Source organism: Mesoplodon densirostris, chromosome 8 (genome assembly GCF_025265405.1).
Source record: "Mesoplodon densirostris isolate mMesDen1 chromosome 8, mMesDen1 primary haplotype, whole genome shotgun sequence".
NCBI classification, from domain to species: domain Eukaryota; kingdom Metazoa; phylum Chordata; class Mammalia; order Artiodactyla; family Ziphiidae; genus Mesoplodon; species Mesoplodon densirostris.
In genome coordinates, this window is record NC_082668.1 from 8,428,566 (window position 1) to 8,444,127 (window position 15,562).

Here is a 15,562-nt window from a genome sequence, read left to right on the forward strand (position 1 = left end):
AGCTGACAAAGACAAACCTGGAGAAAGCGCCCTTTCAGAACAGTTGGGCTCCCCCTCGAATGCTTAGGAAACAAGATAATGCACCAGGGAGGGGGGAAAGGAGTTGGCACTCAAAGGACTCTGGAGACGCTCCCTCCCACTCTCCACAGCGAGGTGGCTTTGGGCTTCCATGGATCTGGGGGTCCCTTACCCTGCACCCTTCTCTCGCCCTCATCCCCTGATCTTTAGCCATGTGAGGCTGCCTCCTGCCGGGATGTGGGGAGGGGACCAGCCAGGGAGTCCAAAAACCCCACAGAGCCAGACACCCTCTTAATCCAGGACCCCTTCCGCTGCCCAGACGCCCCCTCACCCCTGTACCCCAGGCTGGAGGCCACGCTGGGAGTCTGGCTTCTCTGGCAGGGCTTAGCAAACCTCACTCGGAAGCGAACACCGCGTTTCTTACACTTTTCCCGCCAACATGTCAGGGTAATAGCTGGGAGGCTCCGCTGGTTCGCAGACACATACGAAATGAACGCAGCTCAGTGCAGGATCGGGCTGCAGACACACAGTCCCCACGGGGCACACGGAGACTGCGTGCCTGTCCTCACTCCCTCGAACTCCCCCCCATCTCCCACCTCCCCTTTTCTGCCTATCTCCCCTTCCTTCCGGGGGGCGGGGAGGGGATTCCAGGAGCACAGAGTCCCCCGCGCTCTGGAGCGCGTACTGCCCGCGAGTGTGCCCATTTTCCCGCGGGGGCGGGAGCGTCTCTGCCCGGGAGCGGCCGGCGCGCGGTGGGACGGCGAGCACACATGGCGACCTCAGGCTGTGACGGACTGTGTGCGCGCCCCTGGGTGCCCCCCTGCGCCGCCTGCCCCTTGGGAGAAATGTGAGGCCCTAACACAAGCTGGAGGCAGAGGCGGCCCGGCTCTGCAGACACCTGACCCTCGCCCCGCAACGTGAAGCCGGGGAGGGGCTCGGGGCGCCAAGAGCGCCTCAAGAGGCGCGGGAGCGCCAGGGCTGACGGTCAACTTTGCGCCCAAATACGGGGCTCATGGGCTGCGGGCCTTGGCGGCGGGGACAGGACGGACGGAGCGGTGGGTATGGAGAAAGCTCGGCTCCCTGCAGGGGATCTCGGGGTCGCGCGGGGGCCGCGGCTCGGCCGGGGCGCAGGAGGCCGGGGGCGGGGAGGCGGCTCCACAGTGCTCCAGTTGAGCCCTGGAAAAACCCCGGCGCGCGGGAGAGAGGCGGTCCAGCTCGCAGGCACGGCCGGGGATGGCGGGAACAAAGACGGCCCGGGGCCGGATGCAGTCATGGAAAAACCCATCGGGGCGCCGGGGCGGGGGCGGGGGCGACAGGGAGGGGCGGCGCGCGCCAGGCAGCCCTGCCACCTTCGCCGGCTGGCCCGGGCGGGGCTGCTCTCGGACCCCGCCCCGGAGCGCTCCTCGCAGGCGGAGGGGAGGCCCGGGAAAACAGAAAATGCCAGGCGGGAAGGGGAGGCCCGGGGACCGAGAACCAGAAGCGCCCTGGCTCCGGGTGCTGCGCGCCAGCCTGCCAGCCAACACACCCCGTGCTCTCGGCCGGGACGGGAGGGTGGCGAGGCTGGTGCGCTCCGGGTACACGCGGCGCTGCGCACTGCCACTTCGCAGCTGCGGCAATGGGTGGTGGCCGGCCCCTAGGGGGCGCGCACAGACCACCTCCCCCACCCGGCAATGGCGCGGACGCGTGTGTGGCGGCTCACACGCTCTGTACACACATGATCACTTACACGCCCGTGCTGCCAGATACGCGAGCTGCCCCCAGCTCCCAGGACAGAGGGAAGGAAAGCGTCCTGCCGAGGTGGGCGGATTAGATGCTCGTTAGGCGGTCTCCAGGGCAGGTGACAGAACCTCAGGAGCCGGGGAGGAGGGCCGTAGAAGAAGCCGAAGTTAGGGTCCCCCCTTCCCCCTACATTACAGGTGCGTGCCCAGGTCCCGTCTCAGGGCTGGAGTTTCCTTCCCGTTCAGGACGCTTCCTGCCCTGTCCTGGTCTTAGGAACCCGCCTGGAGACCGGGAGGCATACTTTTTTTTTCCTCTTTAGAAAAAGAAAGTGTTGGCGCAAGTTGGACTCAGTGACTCCTGAGGCCTTTTCCAGTTATGACTTATTATGAAGAAGGAACTGGACCCAGAGGCCATAAAAGGAGTTCGTGGGAGCCTGGTTTGGCCCCAGCCACAGGCTCAAATGTCCACTTGTTTATTTGTGCTTCTGCCTGCTGTGGGGTGCCAGGGGGCAAAAGCTGAACCCATGGGGTCCCTGGTGTGGGGAGGGGACGTAAAACAGGACATGGTTCTAGGGACCCAGAGCCAGATTCTGGAGCAGAAGAGACCTCAGGTTCTGCCTGAATGGGGAGGCTGCTCGGCTGGGGTGGCAGGTGAGGGTTCTTGAAGGCCAGAGGGCAATGAAGCAGGAGCCCACCACCTCAAAAAGTTCAAGTTCAAGAAGACTGCCTTTATGAGGCCTGGCTGTTGTAATTGTGGGAATACAGTTGTGGTAGGATTTCTAGTCACCTCTCAGAATACAAGGTCAATAGAAGCAGGTACACCAACGACAGGACAGGGTCAAATGAGCTGGCATCCACCTGTGGTCCCCTCGGGAACTGAGATTGGAATCAAATGACCCAGCTCGACCTCTACCTAACTTCCTGGTTTGGGGGATCTTATCTAACGTCTTTGGGCCTCAAATTCCTCATCTGTAAAGTGGGAACAAGAGCTTCTCCATAGGGGTGTATTGGGATTGAAAGTGGTATAAGTACCCGTTCCATCTGCCTTCCCTCCTTTCCCACTTCTCAAAGTCCTGGTGCTTGCTCACTAGGACTCCTTCGAAGTCCTAGTTTCCAGAGAGCAGGTGGGGTCCAGTGGGACGAAGGCTGGGGAGCAGCGCCCCCTGGTGGTCGATATCAGGAGAGCTCGGTTATTCCGTGAGGACACACCCGAGCTAACCTGCTTAGTGCCTGACGGTCTCTGGCAAGTTAGAGCCTCCGTGGGCTGATCCTGGGGCTCCACTTAGGGAGGCTTTTCCTTCTTGCCTCAGTTACCCCCTTGAGCAAGCAGAATTCTGCTTCCCCACATCATCTGCCCTCTCACAGTCCAGCTTCTCCATCTTTAACAGTCTTCTCTCACTTCTGCCCCGGAGGAATCCATTTGGCATTTATACTGTTCTTTACAGCTTACACAGCACTTTGACACACATTACTCGTCCCTGAGGTGTGCTGTTTCTGGGTGGTGACGGCACTAGATGGATAGAGGATGTTGGTTTGGAGCGTGGCTCCAGCATAGCGGGCTGATTTGGATCCTGCCTCTTCCATCCAGCTGTGTAACCAGGGCGACGTTCAAAACATTGAATAACCAGTGGGACAGTCAGCGACCAATCAGAACAGACCCTGCCCTAAACACCAGGTACAGCCAAATGTGTGTACCTGCTGAAGATTCTGGAATAATCTCAACCGCACAGGGCCTCGGTTTCTCTATCTGCAATATGGACACGATGATCCTAATAGTACCACGTTATAGGGCTGTTGTGCAAACTATAGTAGTTATTGGCTGTAAAAGGTTGAGAAACCAGTGTCTGGCACATAGAAAGCACCCGAGAGTTAGCTTTATTACTGGTCCCGTCTCTTCTCAGACTCAGTGACTCAGGGTGATCGCCACTCTTAAGGGAGACTCCCCAGGTGAGCCCTCTGTATGCACCCGAGATCGCCTCCTGCCTCACTTCCGACTTCCCACACCTCCTCGTCTAGCCCTCTAGTTATTCTACTCGCCAGAAGTGTTTCTCAAATTTTACCATGTATCTGAATTTCTGGGATATCTTGTTAAATTACAGATTATGATTGAGGAGGTCTGCGTGGGGCCTGGGACTGCATATTTCCTACTAGCTCCCAAGTGCTACTGATGCTGGTCTGAGAAGCAAGACTCCTGGAGATCACTGCAGAAACAGAAGTGTCAGCTGATGGCGATCTGTAAATATTTATTGAGCACCTACTCAGTGCAAGGCCATGCAAGGATCCAAACAGTCCAAGGGCTGGGTTCCAACCTCAAGCAGCAGACACGTTATCTCGCACAAATACAGGTTAAAACTAACAGTCAGGCAGAAGGGTTAACATGTACCCAATAGCAGGTGATGCATGTGGTGAATCCATTCTCTTCACTGTAGACAGAGTGATGCTTTAAACAGGTTAAGATCTTGGCTTTGGCCAAGGCATTTTATTTTCTTCAGTAGAGGGGATCTCCAGAGAGGGCTGACAGCTGAGGGTCCTTGCGTCTGCAGCCTGTACTCCCAGCACGGGGGCACCCTCGTCCTTCAGGGCTGCAGGGGAGCTGGATGGTGCAGCATAGTGCCCACATGGGGGGACTCACTTTGGCAGGAGGGTAGGATTCAGAGAGGCTGGCAGAGGGAGCGGGGAGTCCAGCAGGGGCACTTGCAGGCCCTGATCCCAGGGTGGAGACGAAGCAGAGGGGCTGAGGCAGAAGTTCTCTCCCTTGGTTCCCTGAGGACAGAGTGGGATGAATCCTGGGTGTGAGGTAGACCTTAGGAGGCCACAAACACATCCTTGACTTTTGTTCTTGTATACTCTGTTTTAGTGTTAACCAGTGCCAAATTATCATCAATCAGCCGCTACACTTCATATTTCATCATCTTATGTAGATGACCCTCAGGTATTGTTTCAAGAGCAAGTGTTCTTCAGCTGAAAATAGAGAATCAAACATCCAGCATTTGCAGAGCATTTCTGGAAGTGTTCTGTGGTTTTGGTCCTTTGATAAGAAAGCACTGGGGGACTTCCCTGGTGGCGCAGTGGTTAAGAATCCCCCTGCCAATGCAGGGGATATGGGTTCGAGCCCTGGTCCGGGAAGATCCCACATGCCATGGAGCAACTAAGCCCGTGTGCCACAACTACTGAGCCTGCGCTCTAGAGCCCGCGAGCCACAACTACTGAAGCCCACGTGCTTAGAGCCCATGCTCCACAACAAGAGAAGCCACCGCAATGAGAAGCCCGCGCACCGCAACGAAGAGTAGCCCCCACTCGCCGCAACTAGAGAAAACCCACGCGTGCAACGAAGACCCAATGCAGCCAAAAATAAATAAGTAAATAAATAAATTTATTTTTTAAAAAAGAAAGCACTGGGTACATCTCCCCCCAGCATGTAATATCTTGTGGGCCTCTTTGAGGACCCTCTAGATGCCCACACTGTGTTGAATGGATGGTTAGGACAGTGGTCCTGGAAGCAGCCAGCGGCGGTGTGGGGAGAGGCCAACAGATGGACCTTGAGAGAGGGAAGAGATGGGCTGTGCCCGGGAAGGCGGCTTGCTTGGTGTCTAGGACACACCAGCTGGCCTGGTTTCATGAGCCTGCAATCTGTGCAGTCCCACAGGGCTCCGTGCTTGGTTTAATGCATTGCTGTCCCTGTCTTGACATTCTTAATACTTTTTGAAGAAGGGCCCTTGCATTTTCATTTTGCACTTGGGCCCCATAAATTATGTAGCTGGTTCTGCTCAACAGCTTTGGTTCCTAGGCCCAGGGCCCATTCCCGAGGGGTCACCTGGGACAGACCAGGGAACCTGGGCGGTGGGGAGGTGGGCCTGGCTGAATCCTTGAACAGGTCCTATGTGTGAATCTGGGATCATGGAGCCTGCTTCACCCAGTGCAGAGGAGAGGATGAGGACTGCAGGCTTTCTCAACTGAGAATCAGGCTGTGGAGATTCACTGCCCGGGAAAGCCAGCCCTGCGGCTGCTCTTTCAGAGATGCCAGATGCCTCCTGCCCTCTGAGCCCCCAGTCAGCTGTCAGACTGTTGACAAGAGACATGAAGATTCTCAGGGATGGAGCAGATGCCTCGCTTGATGGGACAGGAGGGTCAACAGCTGGTCTGGATGTCGATGCTTGGCTTGTCTGTGGCCTGGGTTCATAAATCCATGTCCCTGAGTCCAGCCTGGCTTGGCCCATTGGACAGGGGGAGGTCGTAGTGTCTCCCTGGAGACGGACTGTGAGAGGCTTGGGTGTTACCCTGTTTTGACGGGTGCCATAACGAGGGAGGAGCCTGAGAGGCCTGGATAGACTGCGTCACTTAAGTCCCAAGACCCAGTTACAGTGCTGAGTTCTGAGGGGTCCCCCAGGCGGGCCTGGGCCAGCTCTCAGGCCCACATTTAGGTCACTGCTTTGTCCTTACGCACCGGCTGCTCTTTCTGCTACTGTTGTGCCTTGTGCCTCACCTTCTGCCGCTCCAGGTTTGAACCGTATCCTCTCTCCTCTGTGACTCACGCCACCTGCCTCAGTTTACCCATGTGCTTGTCACTTGCACTCTCGCAGTTTACTCTCAGTGGGCAGCACTGGGGCCTGTTCCCTACCTTGTCCCACCGTCATTTTTGAACAAGGGGTCCCTCATTTTATTTTTGCATTGTGGCCCCCAAATTATGGAGCCGGTCTGCTGATCGGCTCACCGGGGCTCGAGGTCAGAACCTGACAAGGGGTTCTGAGTGCTGGAGGCGTCTCGCGGCTCTGAAAGGGGAGCGAACGTCCACAGTCCCATGGAGAGGCCGCGCTGAGAGCCCGCTGTGGGCCAGTGAGGGTGACAGTGCGGGCCGGGATGCTACAAACAGAAGCGCTTTACTTCAAGGAGTTTACCCAGCAGGGCGTTCATAAGTAGGACAAAGCCTGGCAGTCCAGGGGCCACCCGGGCAGGAGCGGCGAAAAAACCCGAGCGGCAGGGAGAGAAGTTGGGGCGTCCGGCTTTGGGCGCAGACCCCGCCCCGCCTGGGTCGCCAGTCTCCGAGAGCTGAAAGGGCCTCTGTGTTCCGTCTCCCGCCTGCCCGCGGGCCAGGAGCGCATTTCCTCAGCTGCGCCAGACCCCAGAGGCTCCGCAGACCCTCTGGGGACAGACACAAATAGTTCCGGGCCCAGCTGCCTGGTCAGTTACCTTGGGAACCAAACTCAATCGCCTGACGTCACTGGGCCGTTGCGCAGCAACCGGCAAAGACTCTCTGCAGCTCTCCCAGTCTCCGCGGTGAGGTAGCCGTCGCCATGGAGACGGCGGGACTGGGCAGGGCGGTGGATGACCCCGCCCGGCCGCGCGGTCCTCGCCGCCCCTCGCCCTCCCGGCCGCACCCTCTGTTCCGATCCGGTGCTGCTCCTCCCCGCGACGGAAGGGGACCAGCCCCAGACGAGGAAACAGCGCCGCCTGGCCTCGGGCCGGCCGGTGAGGGCCCCGTGGTGGCCTAAGTGAGCCCCGCAGCCAGCCGGGATTTCTCCCCCAGAGAAAGGCCTTTGTTCACCGTCACCCATCTGACTGACCCCTTTTTGGTTCCAGTGTTTCTCACCAGGCCCCAACCTGGGTTCCTGCTCTGGAAACAAGGAGCAGGTGGCAGCGCGGGGCGTTTCCATTCCCCTCCCCTCCAGTCGCCTAGGCCGTCTCCGCCGCGCTAGGCCATCTGCCTCGGCGGAGGACACAGTGGGCCCTGCTCACGGCACTCTGCTCCCATACTTGGTCCCCTCCTCCACTCCTGCGCCTTCCCCTGGCGTCCGTGCTGAGGCATTCACTTCCGTGCCAGCTGTGCTGGGTGCGGTTTGGCCAGGCCACCCCTGGGTGGGGGGAGTGGGGAGGGAGGGACCTACCTGACCACTTCGCGGAGTTTCTGGCATGGGTGTTGCTCCGAGGCCGCTGCATCTCCCTGCCCATCTCCATTTCACACCGTAGCAGATTATAAAGTGCTGAAATCCCCAAGTGCAGACTGGGAGATGAGGCCCAGAATCGTTCAGAGGCCATCAAAAACTGCATTTGGACAAGCACTCATAAAATACAGGTGGTCAGAAACAAAACCATGTGTTTCAGGCGGGCCTCTCACTGTTGTGGCCTCTCCTGTTGCGGAGCACAGGCTCTGGACACGCAGGCTCAGCGGCCATGGCTCACGGGCCCAGCCGCTAAGCGGTATGTGGGATCTTCCCGGACCAGGGCACGAACCCGTGTCCCCTGCATCGGCAGGCGGACTCTCAACCACTGCGCCACCAGGGAAGCCCTCATTGATTGATATTTAAAATGCAAAGATCCAAAGGAATAATTTTCAATCCATGGAGCTGGAGGGAGAACACCTCACAATGCCTCAGATCTTTCCGAAGCACATAGTTAAGGGAAAGTTCTGACTGTGGGCAGAGCATTCACAGAACATTCGCAGAACATTCACAGACAAGCTCACATGTAGCAGTGGGCGCTCTGCAGGGCTTAGAATCTAAGACTGGGCTCTGTGTGGTCTTGTGCAAACAGCTGATCTCATCCGGAGTGCCAGCCTGGTTTTGTGGGAAAAGTGACTGTTATTTGACAGGGGGCTTTCAGATGCAGGTGTGGAGGGAGGTCAGGGCTGTGCCACCTGCTGTGGGGAACCCAGGCGGGCCAGGAGAGGACACGTTGCCTGGCTCCCTCGTTTTGTCTCTGGGAGGGGCATGGCTCAGGGTGCCCAGAACTGCCTGCTCAGAGAGGTACCACGGGCACTGGCTGAGGAAGGCCTTTCCAACATGTGATCCAGGCTGGGCCAACCAGAGTCCTTCCCCTTAGGACTTATCAGACTGGAGCAGGGAACCAGACCTTTCCTCTTGGTCTGGGAAGCGCAAGGCTGTGGGCCCAGAGCCTCCAGGAACCTCATTCCCCACGAGAAGCAGAAGCTTGGGGGAAGGGCAGAGTTGCCATGGAGGCAGAGGACATAACAATGGAGGCGTCCTGCTAGCTTTGAGTCCCTGACACCAGGCATCTTGAAAGCCGGCTCCTTCTCAGCCCTTCTCTGCCCAGCCCACCAAATCCGTGGGTTTTTGTCACTTTCTGTTAAGAGACTCCTGCCCAATATACAGACAGTGCAGAAAACCACAAGGAAGGAAGAAAACTCACATGTGTCCCATGCCTACTGTTAAATGCTATTTTTTGTTTTTTGTTTTTTTATACACATTCTTGATCACAGCATCCCCGTGAGGCATTTTGTAGATGAGGAAATGGAGGTTTGGCCATCTTCTAGGACTGCAGTGCTCACTTGAGGACTCCACAGCACAAGTTCAGTGGATACAGCCCATCCAGAGACTCCTCAGCCAAGCCCTACCCTTGAAGCCACAGTGTTCCTCTGCAGTCTCCCAGGACTTGTCGGTTTCCTTCTGTTAGCCATGCCCCAGCCGGGCTCAGAGGTTAGGGTGTTGTGCCTGCCCCATGACTCTTAGCTCAGCCTAAACGTTTCTTTAAGCAGAACCTCTGCTTACTGGCCGATCTCTCAGTGGCAGAACATACAACCAAAAAGACTGTTGTTGATCCTAGAGAAACGCTGGTGGCTGTCAGGTGTTAACCCTAACATATAAACCAGAAGGGGTGCGGAGACACCAGCTTTGTTGGGGTGAATTTATAACTTTGTTGTGCCTCAGTTCTCAACACCAAAGAGTACCCTACACACAGCCACCCTGTTATTCTGACGACTGCTCATTCTTTTTCCCCTTACACACCACCTCTGTCTCTACTAACTGCCTCTCCCCAGTGGTTCAATAGTTGTTCAGTTTTTATTCATCCAACACGGTGGGCTCACAGGCTTGTGATGGGCTGGGTCACCCCCGCTTGCTGATTGCTCCTGTGTCTTATGAATTGCTTCCTCTTGCCTATAAAACGGGGCATTTCTCCAAGCTCCTGCCTCTGGGCCTTTTCTTTCTCGCTCTGGCCAGAGCTGAGGTGCACCCACTTCTCTCCAAGTTGGATTCCTCAGCCCTGAGTGCACAGCCCCGACCTTTGGCCCAGGTACAGTAGCACCTGGCTGCCTGCAGGTCCCACTTGCAGAGAAGATGTGTTGCCCGGCATATCTGACAACACAATTGGTAATCCCACCGCAAAGAGGAAGGCCAGGAGCAAGCAGGGAAATTCCGTTCTTAGTACATCGCTCCACAGAACCCTTCTGTCCTAATAATCACAATGATCGTTGACACTTATATTGCACTCAACTGGGCGCCAGGCACCTTTCCAAGCACTTGACTCATTTAATCCTCACAGCAGCCTGACGCGGTAGGTGTATTGTCATTTTACAGATGAGGAAACCGAAGCACGGCGCGGGGGGGGGGGGATGAAAATAACACAGCTAGAAGGAGGTAGGGCCAGGATTCAAGGTAGCCTGACCCCCAAAGCTATGCTCTTTACAACTCTACTGGCTTTCACACACAAAATGGTGTTGGTCCAGCAGCTCTTCCTGTGGGGAACCCCCATTTCTGGGCTGACCCTGGCCTCAGAGGTGGACAAGAGGCCCAGGTCAGGTAACGAGGTATTTCACTCCCACAGCCTCAGTGATTGGTTCAGGAGAGAGCATGGGAGCCAAGCCAGGCCTGGCAGTGTCCTCACCTGGGACTCTCCTGCCAGATCCAGTGGAAACAAGGGCCTCTCTCTTTCCAGGAAGGTGGCTGAGTGCCTGAAAATGGAGCCAGCACAGAGGGGCTGAACTGGAAAGACAGAGCCCTGAGGACACGGCTGAGCCCTGGGTCCAAACACGCCCGCACTTGGCAGTTGTGCTAGTTGGCTCAGCCCTTCCCCGGCCCTGGGTTGAGCTTGGTTTCAATCTTTCATTCACCTTTGCAGTCTCAGTATCTAGCAGTGCCCGGTGTACAGTGGCACTTACCGGGTTCAGAAAATACCTGTTGAAAGCATTTGAGGTCCACCCTGGCAGCACTGTCTCCCATGCTCTGCTCTGGGCTCCAGGCAGGTTGAGCTGCTCAGCCGCCCTCCCCAACCAAGCCCCCATCACGCCTGCCTCGACTTTTGTTGTCCATGCCTCTGTCGGGGACACCATCTCTCCTCTCTTTTTAGGTCTGACTCAAGGAGGCCCTGATACTGGGATCTGAACTGACAATCTCCCTCCTCTGAATTCTTTGCTTTCACTACATGGGGACAGTTCACGTCTCATCTACAGAAAGTGGCAGCTCCTTGAGGGAAGGGGATAGACACGCCTGGTTGTCTTTTCATCCCCTTGGGGCCTGGCATCAGACTTCCTCACAGGAGCCATCTGCCGGGTAGGGGTGGTAGGGTGGTAGACGCATGCCTCTGGGGATCAGGCAGGTGACTCAGTACTGACGTAGGTCAGGTAGTTCCCTCTAAAGTGGGTAGCTCAGCTGCCGGTTGCCCAGAAGAAATAAGGCCCCTAGGTTTCTCAAGAGAAGCAGAAATCCATATTTTTATTTAAAATCTCCTGGCTTTTAAGTGTTAGCAACTAATTCCCAATTTAAGAAACGCTGTGAAGGGGGCCTTCCCTGGAGGTCCAGTGGTTAAGACTCTGCACTCCCAATGCAGGGGACCCAGGTTCGATCCGTGGTCAGGGAACTAGATCCCACACGCTGCAACTAAAGAGCCCGCATGCCGCAACGAAGATCCTGCAAGCGGCAACGAAGATCCTGCGTGCCACAACTAAGACCCGGCGCAGCCAAATAAATATATAAATAAATATGAAAAAAAGAAAAGAAAAGAAACACTGTGTAGGGCAAATCCATCAGTGGGCTGGTTTCAGCCAAGGTCTCCCATTTGGAGACACTGCTGGGAATGAGGGATGGATGAATGAAGGAATCCACAGCCAGGGCTACAGCGTGAAGGTGTGTGGGTTGTGATCTGTATAAGGCACCCAGCCAAGGGCAGGAGTCGGGGCTGATGTCCAGCCAGATCTTCACTCACCAAGTCATGTGGCCAGCATGGCACTGTGTCCAGCCAGAGGGTGGGCTGCTGGCTTTCCACAACTACTGAAGCCTGCGCGCCCTAGAGCCTGTGTGCCGCAACTACTGAACCCATGTGCCGCAACTACTGGAACCCATGTGCCGCAACTACTGAAGCCCATGTGCCTAGAGCCCGTGCTCTGAAACAAGAGAAGCCACCGCAATGAGAAGCTCGCGCACCGCAACGAAGAGTAACCCTGCTCGTCACAACTAGAGGAAACCCACACGCAGCAACGAAGACCCAACACAGCCAAACAAACAAACAAACAAACAAAAAACCACGTAAAGAGACACGGGTCTAGGGTGACCAACTTATCCTGGTTTGCCTGAGGTTTTCTTGGTTTTCAATCTGAAAGTCCCATATCCCAGGAACCCCAGGCAAACCAGGGTGGTTGGTCACCCTACGTAGATCCCTGAATCCCACTGTGTCCCCAGCCTGCTGGAGGATAATAATGATGGCAGCTGAAGTGTGTGAGCTTATTAAGTGCCAGACATCATGCGTTAGGACCTGCATTGTTTCCCTTCCATCTCATAACATCTTCATGGTGTGGGCTCATTATTTGTTCTGCAGAGGAGAGGTGCAGGTTCAGAGGGTGAAGGGATTGGCCCGTGGCCAGTAGCCACGCTGGGGTCTGAGCCCACACTGGTCTCGTTCCCGCTCTCAACCCCACACTCTCAATCCCACAATCAGAGAGCCCGGCTGGGCGTCCTGAGCCTGCTAAGCCAGTAGGCCCTGGGGAAGGACCAGATCTTACTTCCTCAGAAATGCGCTTACCTGGTTAGAGGTCCAACCAAGATCAATTTTTGAAGGTCTGAGCCCCCCAACGCCTGGCCTCCCAGGCCTGCCCAGGCCCTGCTGTTTCTGCACTTTGGCCCCCAGCCCCTGAATGGGACAACCCGAGACGCCCTCAGGGGACACCTTTCTGTTTCCAGAACACCCTAGCCCCTTCCTGTCCCTCCACCCTGAGCCTGCTGCACAGACAAGGTATAAGGCTGGCACTTGGAAAATAAACGCTCGCCGGTGATTTATTGCCCGGTCTGGGGAGAGCCTTTCAGGGTAGGGATGCGTGAGAGAGCAGGGCATGAGTGCTCCCGGGGTCTCGGGAGGCTGCCGAGCGCGGGGCCTCGTCCAAGTTGGGGCCGGCCTGGGCCTGGCATGGGGCGAGGTGGCTGGTCAGGTAGTGCATGGCCGAGAGGATGCCCTCTACGGTCCTCTGCTGCACCGGTTCCAGCATGTGGGTGACGGAGTGCAGGGCCGACCGGTCCCCACTGCCAGCCCGGAGGACGAGGCGGAGCTGGCACTCCCCAGGGTGCTGGAGATGGAGCGGAGGCTGGGCCCCGTGTCGTGCAGCAGGTCTGCCATGGAGCCGTGGCCGGAGGCCAGGGTGCCCGTGGCCATGCCCACTCCAGGGCCCGGCGAGGCTGGGGCTGATGGCCAAGCACCAGCGTCAGGGTTCAAGGCCTCCTGACCCTCAGGTTTCTCCTCAACAGCTTCAGGAGTGTCAGCAGCCTGAGTGTCAAGCTGGTCATTGGCATCTGCTGTGCTCACGACGGGCTGAGCCTCCACATTTTGCGGGGGTTGTACCTCAGCGCTTGGGGTAGGTGGAGCCAGTTCCTGTTCCCTGTCTGGGATGCCTGCCGCTTGTGCTCTCTCTTCCTTAATCAGGGAGTAAAGTTGGAAAACCTGAGGATTCTGAGTCATACTCGAATCTTGCACCAGCACTTTCTGCGCTAGGTTCTGGAAGCCCATGGACCTTTGCAGGGCACCTGGGGCCAGGGGGGCGAGCAGGGCTGTGGGCTCCTTGGGCTCCTGGGCATGCCCCGCGGCAGCTTCATGCTCGTCCTTATCCCCAGACGCTGACGTGGCCCCCAAGGTGCCTGGCTTGGAAGACTGATCTACATCCTGCTGTTCAGCTGATGGTGCAGTGTTGTGAGCTGTTGGGACATCTGCGAGGAGGGGGACCTGACTTTGGGACCCCACTGTTGGGATGTCTGTAAACCTGCTATCACCGTGCGTGGGGACGCTGGAGGCTCTGGCCTCTCCCGAGGGCATGGTGGTCATCTAGGCCCTCTGTCACTTGTGCTGGTTGAGGGAGTGGCCACGGCCCCACTGGGCTGAGTTGTCCAGGTGGTGAGGTCACCGGGGACTGTTGAAGCTGGCGATGTCACAGGCACCTGCAGAGCAAGGGTCCTGAGCCTCCAAAGTGGCTGCCCTCGTGGGCTGAGTCTATGGGACTATTCATAGCCAAGTTTGCGGGTATCTAAGGAGAGAGAGGCAAATGTCTTGGAAAAGCATGGAGGTTATGTACAGGAGCAGCGCCCACGAGGAATCCGATGGCTGTGACTCTGATGAAAGAGAATGGGACGCAGGTGTTGATTTATACTCAGTGTTATAAGGGACCACTCCCAGCACCTCTCTGTCCACACTGGTGACTGATTTGGCCAGTCTTTCTGCAGAGATAGGTTTCGCAGCAGTGATGAGTAGGAACAAGGCTAAGGGCCTGGGCAGCTCCCAGCCCCGACTGTCTTTGGTTGTGGGGAGCTACAGACTGAATGTTTGTGTCCCACCCCAAAATTTATATGTTGAAAGCTAATCCGCAACGTAATAGTATTTGGAGGTGGGGCCTTTGGGAGGTGATTAGTTCATGAGGGTAGAGCCCTCATGAATGGGATTAGCGCCCTTATAAAAGGGAAAACACAGAGCTCCCTGGCCCCCTCCTCCCTGTGCAATGCAGCGAGAAGACTGCTATCTATGAACCAGGAAGCAGGTCCTCACTGGACACTGAATCTGCAGCCCAAATGAGCTAAGACAGAGTTTTACTCTGTGACTCAGGATAAACAGTCTCCATCTTCTCCCTGTTTAACTAGGCTGGGAGGGCAGAGAATAACAAAAGATCTGTAAACCCTCGAGTATTCTTTGGAAACCTGTAGACCCAGATAAACTTACCTGTGCTTGTGCTCTTCATTAAGAATGTGGTTGCAGTGAAGTTTCTAGTCTGTTGTGTCTGTGCTTCCCTTGGGGGTTATCAGCTAACATTTCGTGCCTGCTTATCACGGGCAGGAGAAGGAGCTAAACATCTAATCCTTCCAACTACCCCGTCGTCTCTAGGTAGGTGCGGATCCATTATTATATCCATTTTATACATGGGGAAGCTTAGCCTCAGAGGGAATAAGTGACTTATTCAAAGGCACACTATTAATAAGCACTGAATCTAGGATTTGAACCTTGTCTGGCTTCAGAAGTCAAGCTCTCCAGCATTATTTTACACCCAGAAGGGATATTAAAATATTGAATGACTGGCGTGCTAAGGATACTGGCTAACGCAGAGAGAGGCCTGCCGTAATCCGGCCACATCAGTAGGTAACAGTTGCTGTCACTTCTCCCAGCACCAGGCTCAATGCTCAATAAGTATTTCTTCTCCCTATGTATACTCTGTGGCCATCTCGGAAGTCACAGGGCAAACCCAATTTTGTTGGGGTGGGACAACCTTGTACTTTGTGGAAGAATCATGGAGATGACTGCTCATTGCTCATTTGAGTAGCCCTTCTTCTTTAGGATCAGAAACCCAGTTTTGTTCAGGGTGGCTATGTGCTTTGACAAAGAGTATATTTCCCATTCTCTCTTGCAGCTAGGTAAGATCTTCTGGCCAATGAGATGTAAGCAGAAAGTATTGAGAAGAACTTTAGAAAGGATCCTTCAAAGAGCAGAACACCTTTTTGCTCTTTCCCCTTTGTCATCCTGTTATCAAGAATGTGAAGGCTGGAGCACCAGCAGCCATCTTGATACGTGAGGTAACCGTGCGGTTGCAGGGACACACGAAGTGCCACACAGTTTGTGGAGCACAAAGATAGAAG

General features: G+C 56.0%; 1 protein-coding gene and 1 long non-coding RNA gene across 2 annotated transcripts; one reads left to right on the top strand and one right to left on the bottom strand.

The window, feature by feature from the left end:
• The first annotated feature begins 770 nt into the window (after positions 1-770).
• On the top strand, positions 771-5,112 carry LOC132495344 (uncharacterized). Its single transcript, XR_009533229.1, has 3 exons — positions 771-1,073; positions 3,836-3,971; positions 4,594-5,112. It is a non-coding gene; the product is annotated as an uncharacterized LOC132495344 (long non-coding RNA).
• A 7,647-nt stretch (positions 5,113-12,759) lies between these two features.
• TEX44 (testis expressed 44) lies at positions 12,760-13,769 on the bottom strand. The gene is given in 2 exon segments (XM_060105919.1): positions 12,760-12,968; positions 12,971-13,769. Coding segments are annotated over 2 exon segments (1,008 nt in total).
• Between the last annotated feature and the right edge of the window lie 1,793 nt (positions 13,770-15,562).